This window comes from Tinamus guttatus, unplaced genomic scaffold (genome assembly GCF_059628265.1).
Source record: "Tinamus guttatus ecotype Peru unplaced genomic scaffold, ASM5962826v1 Tinamus_guttatus_pri_ptg000434l, whole genome shotgun sequence".
NCBI classification, from domain to species: Eukaryota; Metazoa; Chordata; class Aves; order Tinamiformes; family Tinamidae; genus Tinamus; species Tinamus guttatus.
Genome location: NW_028288968.1, coordinates 2,491,743 through 2,511,822, shown reverse-complemented (window position 1 = coordinate 2,511,822; position 20,080 = coordinate 2,491,743). Strand labels below are relative to the sequence as shown.

Here is a 20,080-nt window from a genome sequence, read left to right as displayed (position 1 = left end):
GCTCTGTCTGTGTAAAGGTGTGAAGTCAAGGAATTTAGAGTGCCTAAAGTACATGAACCAAGTTGCTTCTTCCTACCATTTGCTTATATTAGTTGTACGAGCACAAAAATTCCAGGTAGGGCTTTGTGCCAAGTGCTGTACAAATAAACCCTAAATGAGAACACAGTCTGTTCCCCCAAAATGACAACAGACGGATGCAGACAAGCAGGTCCTAGGGGTAAGATGCAGCCCTCTCGGTCATGGGGTGGATCTGTGCTGGGGTTTCAAGCTCCACAGAAATGCACCTGCCCAGACTGATGGATGGGGATCCGAGCACAGCCCTGAGCTCACCTGTGCTGGACCTGGCCAAAAAAGAGGGATTTGAAGGGGATCGAGGTGTCCCGAACGGTAGGGGAAATGCCTCCCATGTATGTGAGAAAACATAGGCTCCCCTTTGAAGCCGGAGCATATGGAGAACAGCAGCTAGAGTCATGGGCTGATTAAAAATTTATGGCTGCGAGAGGATTGTAGGGTCCAAAGATGTTCCCAGGTGGCTCCCCAGCTTCTTCCCCTGAGGCCCTCTTTCCTGATCGGAGTCTCTCGGAGCACACGCAGGATTCTGCAGAGACGTCTTCAGCCAACCCTGCTCCATCACTGTAGGAAGCAGCCGTCCGTTTGTGGGATGCCTTCCTATCCCAGCGCCTGTTTTTGTGTTTTCCCCCCCTAGGTGGAGCAGAACTGGGCAACGCTACAGGGGGGCGAGATGACCATCCAGACGACGCAGGCATCGGAGGCCACGCAGGCAGTGGCATCGCTGGCGGAGGCGGCAGTGGCAGCATCTCAGGAGATGCAGCAAGGAGCAACTGTTACCATGGCACTCAACAGGTAGGGCCGAGCAGAGGAGGCTTGAAAAACATCTGCACATGCTTCCTCCAGCTTTAGATCATACCCAACGGCACAAAGACCGCGGCCCACGAGGCCGGTAGAGGCTTTTCCAGAGCGAATTACTTGTTCACCCAGGAGTCCACAGACTGTTCTCGAGTTCCTTTGTAGCCGCAGGAGCGCGCTGAAATGGAAATCTGTTGGAAAAATAGGGGTGGTAACCGTATCCTCTAGAGATCTTGTTTGTGCAGCGAGGGTCCAGTTACAGAAGTAAGCTTGTTAGGCAAGCAAGAGCCACCATGTGCTAAGAGCACCTTTTAAGTACGCTGGTCTCGTTCTCCTTCCATATTGTTAATGGTCCCTTATTATAAGGCTTAAAAAAGGCTGAATTTCCCTGTTTTGTGGCAGCATAGTGTCTCCAGGATTCAGAATCTCTCCCAAAGGCCGGTATTTCTGGTGTTTCTCCCAAAATGTGGTTCTGGAGCAGATGTTGAATGAGCTGCAAGCTAATGCTGCCTCTTCATTGTGAAGAGGGCTCGGTTAGATGTTTTGGTGGTACCCAGTGTTTCCCATGGCCTGTGCTGTGCGGATCCGTGCAGCTGGAAGCAGCGTCTTTGCTCAGCTCCAGGGAGTTGCTTAAGCTTTCCCTGCTGTTCCCAAAGCTGGAAGCAGAGGTGACCTCCCGCAGCTGCATCCCAGGAGGGCAGGAAAAGTGTGTGACCAGCCCCAGCAGCATGGAAGGTTTCACGCTGGTGAGGGGCTGGCAAAATATTGACATCATCCAGATCAGGATTCTGTGGCAGCTGTTGGCTGAGCAGCCAGGGACGTTCAGCAGCTTCCTTCCAAATTGCTACTGCAAGTGAATCGAGAACAAATCTAGAACTGCTTCTTCTGAGCATCAGATATGTTATTTTCTGCTACTTTCAGTCAATGTGGATGATTAAGTGGTTTTTTTTTTTTTTTTTTTTTTTTTTTTTTTTTACAAATAGTTCCACTGTAAAAGTAAGATTAATCTTTCCAGGAGATTCTAAAGCAACTGCTCTCAGGTCTGAGGATGGGAAACATCAGGCCTCCTAGTAGGAAAGGAGAAGGTAGGGGAGGGTAATTGATCCATTGATTTGAACTAATTAATGTTTGTGGAGCACACTGTAACTGGAAAAAGCTTTTATGCAGCAGATCATTATTATTTTCAGGGATGCAACTGTCACAGATGATTAGAATACTAAATTGCCCTTGAAAATGGATTCAAATAAATGCTGGATGAGGCCTGAGAAATAGGGTTACACCAGTAAATCCGTGTTTTCCCTCAAGTTTGCTGTGTGCAGCTGGCCTTCCTGCACTGTAACTGCTGCCATAGAGCTGCAGATTCACCAGAGAGATTAACCAAGGGAAATAGGAAGACAGGACAGCAAAATATTCTGGTTCCGTAGCAAAGTTTTAGAGTTACTGTTTAAAAATAAAAATACACCCTGCATGGATTCAGCTGGAGAGTACCAACCGTTTAAGCAGGAAAGAGAAGCAACAAGTAGGAAATCCTTATAAAATACTTGTATCAAATGATCTACAGAGAGCAAGTTAGAGAGGAGTGTTCTAGAGGAAGCTACGTGAGTTCTTTGGTCTCTCTTCCATAGGAAAGGCTAAAAAAATATCAACTTCTCAGTTCGTTAAGGTGAGGAGTGGTGAGAGATTCAGCTAACGATGAAGGTGGGTTTGGAGTAGGTTAGTGAATAGTAGTAGGTCACCAGAAGTAGCTAATAGTGATCCAGGAAGTCTGGAGAAATCTGAGCACCTGCTGAAGGATCCTTGCAGCTCTTACTGTGCAGCAAAATGACAAATAAAATCTGCTGTAATATGCCAAGTAATACATACAGAAAGAAATATCTCTTATATATTCAGCCAAGTGCTCAGAAAACTATCCTGCAGGAGTCTTGAACGGTTGCACTTCAGCTTGGGAAAGGGATTATTGGGAAGTCCATAAAATCATGGGAAAAATGAAAATGCAGAATCGGAGTTCTGCAATATCAGAGTTCTTGCAGTATCAGAGTTCAGGACTGCCTGGCAAAACTGAGGAGATAGTTTCCAGACTACCAGAATCCAACGTTTTTATCCCCACAGCACCTAGTTTAATGTGGAACTCACTGCCACAGGATGTTGTGGAAGCAAAAAGTAGAGGTGGGTTCAGAGGGGATTAGATCAATCAAACCTGATGCAGGAAATCAATACACTGTGGCCTGCTGGAAGCCAAGAGGGTGCAGGAGGGGAAGGATCACACGCTGCTTCCTAAACACCTGACATTGCTGCATGAGAGGGACCCTTGGTCTAACCTCATTCGTATGAGGAAGTTTAAGAACGCGGCGAATCCCAGCTCTTTGGGTGTTCTTATTTGTTTGCCGTTGACTTCTTTGTTTGTTCTTCGTCCTAACTCGTCCTCCTCCCCGTGTCCGCAGCGAAGCGGCCGCCCACGCCGTAGCCACGCTCGCTGAAGCCACCCTGCAAGGCGGAGGGCAGATCGTCCTGTCTGGAGAAACTGCAGCAGCGGTGGGAGCGCTCACCGGCGTCCAAGATGCCAACGGTAAGACCCAGGGAAAGCGTTGGCCAAATATTCTGGTTTCCCTCTACTCTCAGATAGGTTTTTTCCCTCCTTCTGCCTTGAGATGTCGTGATATTGCCCATAACGTTCTACCTCGCTGCAAGGCATCGTTAACTCATGTGTGATTTAAAAGCCCAGGACTAAATGGTAGCAGCAGCCTATTTGCTTCCATGGGGCTGGTGACTGGGGTGTTCTACCCCTTCTGCCAGCTTGCTGCTCACACCATAGTTTGGAGGGAAAGGTTGCTCTCCACCCTATATCTTTACAGTGCCTAAAGCCACACATTTGTTGACCAACAGTTGTTATAATAAACTTGGCTCCAAAATACTTCCCTGCGGAGTGGCAGAGAATCTAGCCCAAGTTTTATTACCCACTTCCTTCCCTTCTCTGGGTTTTTTGTTTTTGTTTTTTTTTTTTTTGTGTTGGCTGCTCTTGGAAAAAACTGTTGCTTTTCTGCCTGGATAACACTACTCGGTCACCCATCAGCAGTGCAACCTCGGGCAGTTTTCCTCGTCGTTTTTCAGCTTCCACTATCTACAGTGACATTCTAGGGATTTTCTCTAGGATTTCTCAGCTACTTTTGAATGTCTCTTCTGCCAAGTCTGGTGACTTGTAGTCATTCAAATGAAGCTACTAGTGAATAAATTGGTGTCTTTGTGAAAACTGCTGCAGAGACTGTCACAGACCGTGCTCATCCCTGTGATGCTTTTACCGAAGCTTCCAAGTTTAGGGAAGAAACTCGCTGCTTATTTGGATGAAATGGAAGCAGAAAGGTCAAAATCAATTCTGAAAGGGTGCCAACTGTGCAGCTGAAAAGAAACATTGCCCTGAGGATGGGGATATTTGAGCTCTAATTACCCAAGGGGGAAAAGCATGTGCAGCCAGGTGGCAGAGACAGGACTTGCTGCCTTGTCACCCTGCTTGGGAAGCAGAAGTCTCTCCAGATCCGAACTGGAGTTTGACTTCCAGGGAAATCCTCCTCTTGTAGGGAATGCATTCCTTTTAAAGCAGCACCACTAAGTTGGCAGTGAAAAAGGGGCGGCTGGAGGGAGGGATAACTTCTCCCCAGCACGTTCCAGGTTTTTGCTGTGGAGTCAGCCAGCCTGAAGAGGGAGCAGAAATGAAGTGAAAACCCGACGTGCAGAGCGAGGAATGCAGCTGGTCCGGAGGAAGGAGGGGAGTCGGGTGGCATTAATGCTCTGCTGGCAGCAGGTCACAAGGGACACGGGGAATGGGCGCTTATTGAAGGAAGGATCTGAGCCTGGATACTCAAAAGCGGCAACTAATCAGATTTGCGCCAGCGCGTTAGCATCTTTTTAAGAAGAAAAAGTGGGTTAGCGGATCTGCGCCTCTGCCCCCTCCGCAAAGTGTTTTCAAGGTCTGAATTCCTCTGGACGCTTCCCTGGACCACTGTCCTCCGCCACCCCCTTCTAGGACCTGCCTCACTCCACCTCATTCATCCAGCATTAATATCTCTTTAATGCAAGCTGGGGTTTTTTGCTGTTGTTTTGCTATTTTTTTTTTACAGCAGAGTTGGAAATCAGATGGGATTTAGAGTGCATTAAGGGGAGAGTCGGCAGCATTTTCCTCGATGCTCGCAGCCCCTCTCCTCGTTTCCAGCCCTCTTCGATTTGCTCTAATCTCCGGTGGTATTAAAGGGAAGGGCTTTGTCTGCGCGCTAGTCCTTGGGAGCGCCGCGCTGCTGGTTTTATTACGTAACCAGCTAATATATCTCCCTTAGGGATGGAGGAGAGGCGGGTATCCATTCCTGCTGCCTCCCTCTCCGGGGCTGGAGGGCGGATGGATTTGCAGCTTCGGAGCTGGCGCTCGGGATTTGCCTGCCCTTCCGTGCCCGCAAGGCCGGGCTCCGAGCGCGGGCATCGTCCCGGGCACCGGCGCTCCGTTATTTTGACCCTCTGCTCCGAACGCGCCGCTGTCGGGAGCTTCAGCGGGCAGTGATTTGGTGTGATTGGTTGCAGGAAGGAGACGGAGCGGGGAAAATGACTTCTGGAGCCCTAATGGAATTAACCAACAAATTCCCCCGGCTCGCTCTTGCTTACAAGGTCTTAATTTGCCAATATTTCCAATAAATGCTTTTCTTTAGGAAAGCTTTTACGCATCTGTAGTTGCTTTTTGCAGAGTTTTTGATCCCTTATCTGTGCTACTCTCCCCTGGGGGGATAAATTTATCCCTGACTTATTGGTAGGAAAACTGAGACAGTAGTTTAACAAATTTGCTTACGGGCAGGTAAGGTGTTCCAGCTCCTGCCTTTAGCCAGTAGATATAATTATTTTCTTCTTTTGTTTTGTTCTTCACGTGTTATTTTACCTGTCCTCTCTCAGGCATATGAATAATATTAAAGTGATAGAAGAGACAGCTAAAAAGAGGCAACTTCTGCTCGTTCCTGGGGCTCTCGGAAGCTGGGACTAAATTCCGCGTTGCAAGGAGCAGGGAGCCAGGGAACAGGCTGCGGATAATCTTGTGATCAGTTACATTTATAGCGAAGGGAAACCAGATCCCCCGCTCCGACGCAGTGTCAAGCTAGCTAAGTGCACTACGGTTTTCCCGCTGCTCCGGCGCAGCTGGATGTGGGAACCCGAGGATCTTGACCTGGGATATGTTCTTAAGTGCCTGGCGTTTTAGCCAAGGCCGGTCCCAGGCGAGGTGCCTCGGGGAAGGCGGCGCTCGGGAGCGCTCCGGGAAGCAGGGAGCCGCGTCCTGGCGCGGAGGCGGCTCCGTGCAGCGGGCCAGGCTGCTGGAGGGCGCCCAAGGCGCCCGGCTCTGCCCGGGGAAACTCGAGCCGCGCCGGGAAGGAGCGGCGCCGGTGCCAGCGGCCCGAGCATCCTCATACTGCGGCCTTTTGTTCCGCATTGATCCCATCGGCGGCTGCAAAGCCACTTTGGCTACAGCTTTTCTGACTGTGTGGTTAAATATTGATGAAGTCGGTGCCTGGGCAGCAGCAGCATAGCCAGCTCCTGGGGCCGGGAATCATCCTGTGCTCCCAGTCATCCCAAAAGCATCCTGGCGATTTCGGTGGCACCGAAGGGCACCAGGCTTACGGTGGGGCAGGATTATCCTGTGCCTTAGTGCAGCATCAATATAGAAGCTTCTCTTGCAAGGTAGAGTAGGACGAGCGCACGTAGAGCTGCCCTGAGGGTGATGGGGACTTGTTGCACGACAGAGCTGTCCCAGAGAGTGATGTGGGGCCAAACTCTTGTGGGTGGTGGCCAGGGACAGGACAAGGGCTCATGGGTGCAAGTTGAAGCCCAGGCAGCTCCATGTCCATGTGAGGAAGAACTTCCTTGGTGTGAGGGTGCCAGAGCCCTGGCACAGGCTGCCCAGAGAGGCTGTGGAGGCTCCTTCTCTGGAGATGTCCAACCCGCCTGGATGCCACCCTGTGCCCCGTGCTCTGGGTGTCCCTGCTGGAGCAGGGGCTGCACTGGGTGATCCCTAGAGGTCCCTTCCACCCTCACCCGTTCTGGAATTCTGGGATTTGTGCATCAGGAGCTGCTCAAGTGCTGAAAAGGCTTCCATGAGGCTGTGCAGCCTCCTGCACCACCCCGAGGTGTTTCCATCCTGGCTAAAGGAGAGCAGGGAGCGAAGGGTGAAGGTGGCCAAGAGGAAACTGCCCCAGAACGGGAAGGGGAGGCACTCTGAGCCTTTTTGTGTGATAAAAAAGCAAAGGTGGGGCATGCTTGGAGGCTGATCTGCTGCAAATGTGAGTCTTTTTAAATATTGTTATCTGCTAAATCTCCTTTTTTTTTTTTTTCTTTTAGGGAAGAAAGGTCCAAAAGGGTCACTAGCAGCTTGGCAAAGAGCAGAGCAGGCAGGAAGGAAGGGCAGCGTTCTTGCAGAGCCCTCTCGCAGAGTTGTTCACATTTGTGGCTTTTTTGTAGGGAAAATCAGCCTTGAATCCCCCCAGCCTCGCTGCACTTCCCGGTATCCCACAGGACCATGGAATTGTTGAGGCTGGAAGGGACCTGTCCCCAGGGGGGACATGCATCCCGCGGTGCTCCGGGCACTAATCTTTGCCCACGCCGGAGGGTCAGGCGGCTCAGGCCGTCCCGGTGACACCGGGCTGTCACCGGCGCGGTGACACGCTGGGAGCCGTGACGAGGCGACTGCTGCTGACGATTAGGATTTGTCTGCCCACCAACCGGGGCTAAAAATAGTGGCTCAGACGTCTCCTCCGCGCCGGGTTGAAGCCAGGCTCCTCCGGCAGCCCAGCCAAGCAGGTACTGCCCAACGCACCCACACGCAGCTGCCTTTGCCAGCCCAAATCCAGAGCTTTGCAAAGCGCCCGGACCGCTCCGGGCTTGGAATTAGGCTTGTCACCTGGCCAGAGCAGGAGGCTGCTGTCCCAAGTATCTCGATTGTGGCACAATGTGATTATTTCTGGGTTCGGTGCTTGTCTTTTGGGGCTAGCGAGACGCTCCGGGTCTGTGACACGAGCTCCTTGGCAGGAAGGGGGTTTCTTGTTTAGTTGTTTTTTGGTTTTTTAACTCGTGATTTAGCGCAGGTCTCTAGATCAGCCGTGTCACGGAGCACCAGGATTACTGGAGCCCCCGGGCTCCTTCTTAGGTCTCAAACTTGCTCCTGAGCCAGCCGGCAGCACCTGGGAGACACCGGGAGCTGCTCAGCTCCTGCCTCTATCCCTTGCTCTCCTCCAAAGGCAGCTGCCTCTGCTCCCCTGCAGCTTTGGGCTGATTTCAACAACATCCAGGATGGGAACCAACCTCCCCAGCAGTGCAGAGCCCTTTTCTGCTCGGGCATTTTTATAGCACTTCCTTAAATCCCGTTGGCTTCCGCAAGATCCCGTCGGCACACGAGCCGTGCCCTGTCTGACCTCATCTGCTGCCTTCCAGGTGACCTTAGAGCATCTCCAGGACCTCCCTTGCCCTCCCCGTGTCCCCTCCCCTGGTGAGGTTTGATATCCATTCCCGTTATCAGTGCAGACTTACAGGCCCTCCAGCTGTCACAGCCCATGCTGTCCCGGTTTAAGCAAAGGCCATTTACCTTCCACGTGTCCTGAATTAGGGGAAATGGACAGGAGGGCTGGGTCTGTTTAAAAATTAAAGCTGATTACAAGGCATTAACATTACATTTAAAGAAATAGGCAGCAGCCCTCCTCTTTCGGCGCAGTTGCAATATGTTCCCCTTTTGTTCTGGACTGGTGTCTGCTCCAGGCCGGCCAGGGTTTCTCCTGCATTTAGCTATAAATGTGAAAAACTGTTTGGTGGCAGCTGCGATACTTGAAAGCACTTCTGGTCCCGCAAGCTGCAGGCAACTCCTGTCCTTGGGATCATACCCAAAAGCTCAGGTTTTCTCTGATGATCTCAAATTTCCCTTGGAAAATTCAGACGCCATCACTGTTCTGAATTGCTGCGTTTGGGCCTCGTATTTGGAGGATCCCAACTGCTTTACATGCGCGTTTGTAGGGCTGGTGCCAAAATGCGGCCGATCTCCAGCGTGGAGAGCAGTAATCACAGGGAAAAACCTGTTTTTTTGTTGTCGTGGCTTGGTTTTATTCCATCAAGACTCATAGAGATAGCTGGATTTTAAGGAATTCTTGGTCTTGGGGGCTGAGGAAGCAAAGGGCCAAGGCTGTTCCATGCCTGAGACATTGCCTGCTTGCGGAGAAGGTTGGAATGATGTGGCTTAAGGAGATGGCAGGTGTCTGTCCTTACAGACATGAACCTTCCTAAGGGCCTTTGCAGCTGGTTCTGCTCCCCTTCAGCAGCAGCGACCTTGCTCCTTCCCTTCAGGCTACTGTCGCTTCCCAGGTTCTCCGGAATCATCCTCATTTTCCACGCATCTTGCACCCAAGAACATGAGGATTGAATCCATCCGGGCACACTGAAGTGACCTGTTTGGCCAGAAATCCCATGTGCTGCTAGGCTGAATCTGAAGCTTGTTTTTTGGGAATGTTCCTCCATGCAATATTCATCCAGGCCTCTGCATCTGCATCTCCCGGGCCCTCAGTAATCCACGTGGCTTCAGGAACTCCCTGCAGGATCTCTCTTGCAAAGAGGCTCAGCGCTTTGGCAGGTCAGCTGGGACTTATGTTCATGCTTGTTGCTCTTCTCCATCTCTTAGCAAGACTCTTCGCTTGGCTTTGCCCTTGCTGCCGTTGCAGTTAATTTCCAGGTGGTCGTTCCACTCTTTGGTGACTAAGTCCCCAACAAATCAGCCTTGTGGGACAGCCCCAATGCTGAAGTCGCGGGTTCTGCCAGTCTCTTCTCGGTGATGTCCCCTGGATCTGGATATCTGGGGAGTGACGGAGCGCCCGGCTAGCAGGAGTTTTTTGCCTTTTTTTTTTTTGCAAGAAAAGGTAAAACCGCCTTCGTGGCCAGTTTTCCCCACTCCGTGGCCAGTTTTCCCCACTCCATGACCGGTTTTTCCCCCTCCATGGCTGGTTTTTCTCCCCTTTGTGGCCAGTTTTCCCCCCTTCGCGGCTGGTTTTCCCCCCTTTCCTGCCGGTTTTGCCTTTCCAGGTGGGAAGGATGCATTCTGGCTGCCATCTGCGTGACGTGGTAGAGACAAAACGTGCTCACGTGGGTCTCTCTTCAACCCCAAAGCATTGATTCGGGTGGACAGTGGGTCAGGCCGAGATCCAAACCAGCCTGCGCTGGCTGCTCCTTATCAAAAGCTGCTCCCTGCTCCCAGGACGAAGCATTCCTGTGAGGGCCTCTGCCTCAAACAACAGTTTATTCACACCATAAGCTCACCTCAAGTTTTGGACCCTGTCAGATGTGGCCTGTCCATGGAGGAGCTTCCAGGTTAACACCAGAGCGGAGGCACCCCGGCCATGGGCGAGTGCCGACGTCTCCGGCTTGTCCACGTTGCCGGTCTCCTACCTGTGCTAAACCACTTCCACCTCCAGCACCGTTCGAGGGCTCGGGGAATTGGAAGAGCAGCCTGCGATTACTCCGGATCAGGGCAGATGGAGAAGGGCTCCCTAATCCCCTGGCATCACGACGGAGCTGGGCTGCAGGCTGCTGCTCCACACACAGGTTTGCCTTCCTAGCAGCTCCCCTTTGGCCACGAGCGGGTCCAGATCTGGGCACCTCGTCCCCCTTGGAGACCCTTTGGAAAACGGGCCTGCGCTTTGGCTGGATGGAGGCTGGTGTGACCCCAGGGGACTCGTGAGCTCCGGGCTCTTGGTGGCTGCCAGTGGACGCAGGGTGCAATGTGATCCAAATGGGAAGCTGGCTGAAATCCCGGCAAGCTGTCGTAGCCGGGGAAGGCACCTCGTGAAATGGGACGGCTTCTGTAACCTCTCGCCCCTGCCAAGCCCCCCGTTAGAAGGGGAGGCACCTTGGGGTGCTCCCGGGGGTGTTTTGCAGTGCAACGAGCCACGGGCTGCAGGTCTGAGGAGCTCAGAGCCCCGTGTGCTCGACTGGAGCTTCTTCCCCTGCAGAACGACCTGGACTTTCTGCTCCCAGCGCTCTCCTTCCCTGCCCATTCCCTGCTCCGAGGGCTTGCAGTGCAGCACGGACCTCTCCTAACCAGGGATGCAGCCATTCCAAGCGCCCTCCGCTTTCGGGCTTTCCATTGCCTTTAAAAGCATCTCTGCCCCTGCTCGAAGACGCCTCAGCTGCTCCCGGGCCTCTTAAGTTCCTGCCTCTCCTTTTCCCTTGGAGCGCCTGGAGATTCATTCTGCGGCCGTGTTTATCCTCCGCATTGGCTCTCTGCAGCAGGGGCTGATTTTAAGGGCTAAAAGCACCAGCCCATCTGCCTCGTGCCTCTGGGGCATAGTAAAGAGCCCCATCCCGCAACCGCGGAGCCGGCTCATCGCGGAAGCGTTTCCCGTGCCCACAGACCTGCCTCCGGCACAAGGAGGAAGGCGACGGGGTTTAATTCACTTGCCCACGTGGCTGCACGGGACCTTCAGGCTCCTGTGCTTCCAAGCCCCCTGCGCCGAGGTTAGATCTGGCCTTGGAAAGGGCAGCGTTCCTCCTTGGAGGAAGGATCCGCTCGCTTGTGCTTTGAGGTGCCGGTGGGTTGTGGATGAGCCGGTGGGGACACGGCTCCGGCTTGGTGCTCCTCGGCCGGTGGCCTTGTCAGGTGGCCTTGTTGGAAGCGCCCACAGGGCTCCCTCCTGATGACCAGGAGGCCGTTTGTCACCGTGCGCCGCGCTCAGAGTGGGACAAATGGGCAGCGTGAGACCCGCCGGGACATCCCTGCTCTCCCCTGTCACAGGATGAGCCGTAACCGTAGCCGGGCGGAAGGCTCCAAGGTAAAACCCGTTCTTCCTTGCCCTCCGGCCAGCCGGGAACGCCGCTCCCGGTGTCCCCCGGGAAGGCCACGGCAGAGGGCCCTGTCCCTGCAGGCCCCCGTCTCCCAGTGACCTTCTCAGCTCGCGCAGACAGCCCGGCTTTGCGGTAAAGCAGCTCATGTGACAGCAGTAATCCGCGCCGAGCAAACAGCTGGGCCGCGGGATTGCAGGGGAAGCGCCCTATTTTCCCGCGCCGCCGGCCGGCACGCGCGCCAGGACGCTGCCGTGGGCTCGCCCGGCCCTCCGGAGCTTCCGATGGACTTGGCGGCCCCGCTGCGGCCACAGGCTCCGAGGAGGGGGAGCCCGTGCCCTCCTCCGCTTGGAGTCGGGTCCCGGTTCATCCTGGCGTTCCTTGCTCTTCCCGCCGCCAGCTTGCGCTCCTTCGTGTCCCTAACGTCCTCATCCCTGCTTCCCTGCCGTGATGTTCATCTCCAAACCCCAAGCGTCTCCGCAGGGAAGTTCTGCCGGCAGCGACGGCACTTGCACGTCGGGGATGACCGTGAGCGCGACAGGCGCCGCAGCCAGGGCCATTCCCTGCAGCACAGGGCCACCGGCACCTTTGGTCCCATAGGGAGCACTTGCTCCGTACCCGTATTCCCAGGTTTTTCCATGGCCCGAGACAATCCCTCGTTTCCCGTAAGCCACGGAGCAGCCTTCGGCCATCTGTTCCCGCGGCAGATTTGAGCGGGAGCCCTCACGGCAAAAGCCTCTCCCGCCTATTCCCCGGAGCCGCCGGCGCTTCCCTCGCGGAGCTTTGTGCCCCCGCGCGCATTAGGGGGCTCTAATTGGGCCGCCGCGTTTCCAAGGCGCGCGCGGAGCTAATGGAAGCTGCCTTTAGTGCTGCCGTAAATCTGGGATGCTCCGGCCCTTTGAAGTCCGGGATGGTGTTCGATTACCGTCGGGAAGGCGGCCCGCCGGGAGCTTCCCATCGCTCCCGCCCTCGGCCAAGCCCGCGCCGCGCTTCCGCATGGGAGTTAAGCGTTAGAAAGGTTTGAATTCCCACCGTGAATTACTAACACCTGCATTTTGCCAGGTTGGGGGGATTTCTGCTCATTTGCTGCTGGCAGAGGTTCGCTTTCCTGCTTCTGGGCTGGACAGCGCCGTGGTTGGAGCCGGGCTGGACATTCCCGCAGGTCGGAAGCCGCACGCTGAGCTGCCCGAAAGCAGGGAAGGACCCTCCGGCCGCTCATTCCGCCTCCCTCTCGGATCAGGTTTGCGACCTGTCCCGTCACGTCCCTGCGAGCTGCAGCTCCCCTCGAAACGAGGCCGAGCCCTGACCGGCCTCGCGTGGTGGAGAAGCTTCTCCAGAGCTCTTGGTCCTCCAAAACCTGCGCGTTTCGCCCGTCTGCTGCTTCACATCAGCCCTCTTGGGCTGAGACTACGACGTTTCCGCGTGGCTCCGGTGCTGCCCAAGGTGAATCCGGGCCCTCCAGGCAGGGTCGTGGCGCCGCAGGAAAAAAGCCCTAATTTTGGAGGTGCTGCTGGGCCATGAATGCTGCGCTCTGTTGCAGCAAAGAGAAGTTCCTGCCGAACGAGTCGGGGAAACGCTGGGAAAATGTTTTTTAGATGAAGCCAGAGACTATCTGGTTACGCGTTACCTTGCTGGCGGAACAATAGCTGCTTTATACCTGCATGTGTTAAATGCTCTGTAGTATATGCTAATGTTCGTGTTCACATGTGATCTATCGTGCAGCCTGCTAACTTGGGAAGCTCATTTAGATCCATGTCTGCTCTAGCCTTAAAAATACCTCGGGCTCTCCTCCGTGCACACGTATTCCACGATCTTCCCAGCCCGGAGCCCTTGGGAGACGCAGAGCTGCCGCTCTGGCAGGTGTTCCTGCTTCTCCTTCGTTTCTCATCCCTCGTTACGCAGGGATGGAGAGCGATCCCGGAGGCGGCCCCGGGCCGGGTTTGCTGCTCTTGCTCCTGACCTCGCTGGTCCAGTTGAGCCACTCGTCTAAATATTTGCAAAATCTCCTTGTCGCCCATCACTTACTCTCCCATACGTAACGTGCTATTATAGAGGTAGAAACATTTAAGTTATTTTTCCTAATATTACAGCATTGCTTTGCGCGCAGACACTGAATTCATGTATACACTGAATTCACGTACGCTGAATTCAGGGACGCTGAATTCCCATATAAAGACAAGTAAGCAGAAGGATGCCCGTTCCCATGAAGGCGGGGATGACCCCGCTCACTGCCCTCCGCAGCTGTAGCGTCTGCTTTTTGCCTGGCCTTTTACCCTTGCATTTTATTGCCAGGCTTCCTAGCAGCGGAGTGCTCGGGTTGCAAGTGGAGCCTGGCAGCGGGGTGCCCAGGTGAGTCCCTTTTTGTGCTGGTAGTTCCCGGTATCGGGGTTCAGCTCACGGTGGTGCTGCCATTCCTTGGGGCTCCTCGCTCTGCACGGTGTTTCTTGGGGATAAAAGGGATAGAATCTGTGTTTTTCCCCTCCTTTCACACATTTAAGGGAAAAGGGCAGAAGCTGGGTATATGTATGGTTACAGCCTTGCATGAGCTGAGACCTCCCGCAGCCATTACCTAAGTGAAGGAGCAATGAGGAGGACAGATCCGGGCTCAGCACGATGGTAACAGCCGGGCTCAGGTGGCTGCTCTGGTCTTTGGGCTTCCAAAATCCAACTTTTTAAAGGCCACAGACATAATGCAGCATTAAAGCAGCAAGGCCAAGTTAAAAAACTGTCAAACTCGCAGCACTCCATCCGATTTATGAAACTACTGGCTGAACGTTGTAAAAATAATCTAGGGGGTAGGTTGTCCCCTGTAGGTAGATGGAAAAAAAGGATGGAAGTTAGGAAAAATGCGTGTATGTCTGCAGACTTTTCTGCCAGCTGAAGCTTGCTGGTCTTTCCAACGGTGGAAGACTCCTTTCTTTGGATATGCAGCTGGATATGTTCCCCTTGCACACTGCATATGACTTGTGAGGTACCCAGAGGATTATTCCTATAGATACCTGGGCAAATCGTTATCTGCTTCGTTAAAATATGCATTATTTCAGTGCTTTTAAAAAATATTTTAAATCCAAGTGGCTTTATATACTCTAAAATGGTTTTTAGTCCTTCAAACTCAAGTAATATGAGACCGTATTAATTTTAAATGGGACTGCCTTAATTCTTAGAGTGGCCTTTAATAAACTGTATAGGAAATATAGCACCCTAAAAAAAGAAAACAAAAAACAGCAGGGGAGTTAGCAAAGTGCTCATGGCAAAATATATCAGGGATCCCTATCAGGTGGCTGTCCAGAAGCTTTAAGGGGCTCTATGGGCCTTCTGTTGGGCCATCAGTTTAAGAGCTGGTGTTTCAGAAGAGGAGCAGACTCTGATTTCTTGGGTGTTCTCTGCTTTATGAGCAGCTTGGCCCTGATTAGCCCTGTCTGCTCCGGCTGAAATCGCTTCCTCCTCCTGGCCAGCAAACGGCTTGCAGGAAAAGCCACGTCCAAGCGGAGCGGCCGTTGCGACGCTCCTCTATTTTTACCCGCGTTTCCCATGGACGTGATTGACCGTGATGGACTGCTAATCTGATCAGGTGTGCCCTTCACTGGGCAGCAAAGGAGCCGATCAGGGCAGCTTAGCAGGGCTCTTGGCTAAGCTCTCGCCTGCAGAACCCAGGTTACAAAGTTTGCGGTTCGCAAGTGCCTGGGTAGTCTCCTGCTCACGTGTTCCTCGTCTCATCTTCTGCACCCAAAATGGACTTGGTTTTAGAGCGGCTCACGCTGGAAACGCAGAGCTTGGGTGTTAGGCTACGTAAGGACCGAGCTTTGTATGCAAGGTAACGCAGACACAATCTGAGCCAAAGTTCTTCCTTTTTTTGTTGTTACTGAGTTTTAAATTCGCCTTCAGCACCCTACAGAGAGCAGAGGGAGGGACAGGTAACCTTACGTAAGGCTTAAGGGCTGAAGGCACGAGGCTAATCCACCGAGGATACCAAAGTGCTGCTTTGCTTGCTTTCCCAAGAACCCTTTTCCCTTATTATTCTCCAAAGAAGACAACAGCTCTCAACCCCATGGAAATAAGAACAAAATGACAGACCCAGGATTTCAGATTAATCATTTCCAACATTAATAATAATGAGTTCCACCTTACATTACTGTCCTCCTTGTAGAGGATCGCAACTGGAAGACTTCTGGTCCATCAGGAAGGGGCTGGAAAGTGAGATAGGGCAGTTGTGGAGTGTCATGTTGAGCTGTTGCCTCCACTTCTTGTGGATGTTGGGTCTCTGCTGTGCCAGGGAAGTTTGAGCAGGGAAGTGGCTTGCTGGGGCCTCCTCTTTCCATGAAAGTCCTGGGGCTCCAGAGGTAGTGCTATGAGCCTCCCATCCCCAGTGTTTGCTATCAAAACACTGAAACTTAAAAATAAAAAATAAAACTCAACAGAACAACTGTAAGAGTAAAAGAAATCTTTCCAAGGATCTTGCTAGTCACTTGGCAAAGCAGTGTGGTGGACTTTGGGCTTCTCTCCAGGATGGAAACTGGGTCTGGGTGTTTTCTTGGATTGGATATGGAGCAAAGTGGACGGTCTGAGAGGCTGAGGAGTGAACCTGAAGATGGAGGTGGTTCAGGGAAGGAGACAGCAGCTTCTGGGCTGCTGTGTCCTTCCTACATGCCGTGCAATGGTTGATGGAAGTGTTGCATCTGGGTTCGTCTCTTGTGCCTACCTTCCATTTGAAGGAAAAGTCAAGGCCATGTTGGGACTCGCTGGATCGTAGCGCTCAGTTAATGCTCCACCTGGGAGCTGCCCTGCTCAGCTTCACTACCAAAACTTCAGGTACTTTGTGTTAAACATCTCCTGGTTGCGATTTTTGACTAGAATAGCTCTTGAAAAGACAGACGATGATCTTTGAGGTATGCTCAAGGTCACCATGCAGAGTAAGGACTACAGCTTTTTATTCAGATTATCGTTTATTGGAATATAGAGGAGGCCGTGACCACTGTGTGCCTAGAAGGCTGTAAGAGCTGAAGTAAGAGCTGAACTGCACGGGGTTTTGGTGAGCTGCCAATAAGCCATTTCAGAGGGCGAAAGTCCTTCCTATCATAACCATGTCTTAAAATATGTCTAATTTGAGTTAGTGATTGATGAGGAGCAATGATTAGTAGCAGGAGAGAGGTATTTTCAGGGGATGGTGCATCTTTATCCTGAGTGCCTTTGTGAAGAGGTGTCTTCTGCTTCTTCCATCCCCGTTGATGTTGCTCCTCACAGCTCTGTGCTCAGCTCCCAGAGCAGTGTTCTTGGAGCTTCACAGCTTTCAAATCACAGACTTACCTCTATGACCAGCAGCTCTTTCAAGCTCCTTCCTAGCCAGCATCTCTGAGGGTACGTTGAAAACTCTCCCCGTCCCCTTTCCACCTTTCACTAGGGTTCGACTGGCTCAGTACCACAGAACATGGCTCAACGTTGCTTCAGGTTCTTGGGTTCTTACTGCAGGAACCAAATTGTGATTTTCCATTTGCCGTTTGCTTCCTCATAGCCCTCTGTTTCCAGAGCCTGCACCCACAAGAGTTTGCTTTGGCACAAGATCAACTCTCAGTTCAAGTCATTGCTACCAAAGATGAAGATTTTGCGCTTTTTGATTGAACAGGGAAGAGTTTTCTTGTTGAGTCCAGCTTCAGCGTGGCGACAAACGGCTCTTGCCTTGTCTGGTCCCGAATGAGACCGGTTCGTGTGTCTGGACTCTCAAGGACTTTGCTCTTGTCTTGCTCTTTGAGCACCAAGCAGAAACCCTGCAGAATGGGATCCCACCATCAGGCTTTCCGTGGCATTGAGGGCCATACCAAGACGTTCTCTGGATGAGTCCATCTCCAATGGCTGAGGACACCTCTCCCCTCAACTGACTGGCAGTTAAGAGGTCCCTTGAGATTATGTCCTTCTTCCACCCATTCTACATATCTTTGGGTATTTATTTTGAGGATTAAGCTTTCAAAATTTTTAATTTAAATGTCCATATTGTGAATGCAGGTTGTTGAGGCAATTCCTTCCTTGCTGTCAATGGATTTTTTTTCTGCTCGGGGTACATTTCAAGGCTTACAGAACCCAACCATGCAGATAAAAACTCACTGCCACTGTGCTTAACGTGACCAGGACATGTGTCAGTAAGTCCCTTCAGCTGCGTTGCATCAAAACTTTCATCTTTACAGTCCAGCTTCAGACAGAGCTTTGTCTGGGGCTGCCTTGGACAGACAGAAACAGACACTGATGATCCCAGTTCCTTGAGCACTGCTGGCCTGGGTGTCCAGCATGTTGCTGAACTCGGAGACCAATTTCCAGAGCTCTGGGGCATCTCAACGTCCCACCTCGTGGCCTCCTTCCACCAAGGCCTTTATAATGGTTTAACTGTGCTGTCACCTTCAATATAGGCTCAAAATTCTGCTGCTGATCTACCCTCGCTCTCAGGGGCAGGATGTCTGTGTTGGACATTACGCTGGGGCCTCTTCGAAGCTGCACAGTTGTAGCCTTAGCCTAACCCTTTATCCCTTTTCCCCTGTAAACTGACATCCCTTCTGCTGGAAGAGCAGGATCACGGTGTCTCCTGTCGATCACCGGAGCCTCCCAACCGAAATGCCGCCGCCGGGATGTCCCAACGCGGCGTTCGGGCCGGCTCCAACCCTTCGTAGCCTTTGATGCGTGGTCCCTCTCTCACCATGGAAGGTCTATCACAGGTCTGCTCCTCCCCTGGTCACCCTGGTGGCCTCTCATCCTGCCCCTTGCCAGGGAGGGACATGCAGGTGGTGACAGGAGCAGGGGAGGTGACCCCAGCGAGTCCCCACGCATCCCTCAGCACCCCGGCAGCCTTCAGCTTTATTTGTGGATACCGATTTTCTTTTTTTCTTCTTCCAAGAGACTTGAAAAGTTTTTTTGTCTAATGGATTTCCTGTTTTTAATACAATTGAAAGGGTCTGAAATCCATGCTTTAGATTAACATATGCCAGCTAGATTAGGGCTAATCAGGGCGCAGGTCCGAACAGATGCAGCGCGGGGCCAATCCTGGCCCTGATTACGGCATCTCAGGGGTTTAATCGTCTCTCTCCCAAGGGCGATCATCTCTGCTCTAATGCCCGGCAGCCCTTCCAGGCCTCCCCCGTCTCCTCCTTTGCTCCGCGGCCGCTCCCGGCAGGAAGGCTGCCACGTCACACGCTGAGGAGATTTAGCTTAATCCCGCGCCCAAGGGGATCCGGTGGCTCGCGGCCGCGCTCCGCGTTGGCCAAGCGTTGGCCGCTGCCCGCTCTCCCCCATGGCTTTCCCAGCCTTCCTTCCTCCGGCCGGCTCCATCCCTGCTTTCGAAGATCCCAGAGGGATCAGGCGCAAGGTCCCCCGTGGCGACGCTGCTCTTTGGGGTGGCCCGGGGGGCAAACAGCCGTTTCGGAGAGCTCCGGGCGGGCAACACAAGGGACTCATAGGGCTCGTTGGGTTGTTGGCTCCAAGCAGGGGCTTGGTGGCCCCTGGACCAGCTCTCCGTGCGCTCAACGCGATTAAGGCGTAAGCTTTCCAAGGACACGGAGCCGCGCTCCGCTCCGCCTGTCACCGCATGGTGCCCTTGGTGGTGGCACCGAGACCAGCAACCGGGACCCGCTGGCTCAACGGGAAGGGGACGGTAGATGGGGGAGCACAGCCGAGGGTCTGGATTCTGGATTTGAGGTAGTGAGGAGGATGGTGCTGGCCTCTTTTCACTGGTGGCCACCGACACAACTAGAGGAAACGGCCCCAAACTGAAACACCAAAAGTTCCACAGGAACTTAAGGAAAAATTTCTTAACAATGAGGGTGCCAGAGCACTGGAACAGGCTGCCCAGAGAGGTTGTGGAGTCTCCTTCTCTGGAGATCTTCAAACCCGCTTGGACGCAGTCCTGTGCCACGTGCTCTAGGTGACCCTGCGTGTGCAGGGGTTGGACTAGATGATCTCTAGAGGTCCCTTCCAACCTTCACCATTCTGGGGTTCTATGATTCTATGACCCTGCTGGTGTTCTCCAGGCCCTTCCTGGAGCACGCATGGATCCTCCACAGTTTTCCCCTTCTCCCCAGCTCCGAGAGGCCTCGCTCCGTGGCCGCCAACCCAACGAGCAACGTAGGGGGCTGCATCGGGCCGTGGGGACGTCCCCATCCCCGCTAACCCTCTCGCCCTCCCTTGTGTCTCCGCAGGCCTCGTGCAGATCCCCGTCAGCATGTACCAGACCGTGGTGACCAGCCTGGCGCAGGGCAACGGGCCCGTGCAGGTGGCCATGGCGCCCGTCACCACGCGGATAGCAGACAGTGCCGTCACCATGGACGGGCAGGCGGTGGAGGTGGTGACCTTGGAACAGTGACGCCGGCCAGGGCCCCATCATGGTGATCTTTCATTTTATTTT

At 53.2% G+C, this 20,080-nt stretch overlaps 1 protein-coding gene across 2 annotated transcripts in view; it reads left to right on the top strand.

Moving 5' to 3' along the window:
• NRF1 (nuclear respiratory factor 1) overlaps positions 1-20,080 on the top strand; it is a 45,287-nt gene extending 25,207 nt beyond the window's left edge. For both annotated transcript variants that reach the window (XM_088531822.1, XM_088531821.1), the window contains exons 9-11: positions 707-864; positions 3,309-3,433; positions 19,875-20,080. In XM_088531822.1, coding sequence (XP_088387948.1) covers positions 707-864; positions 3,309-3,433; positions 19,875-20,038 — 447 coding nt within the window. In that variant the 3' untranslated portion in view covers positions 20,039-20,080. The remainder of the gene's footprint in view (positions 1-706; positions 865-3,308; positions 3,434-19,874) is intronic.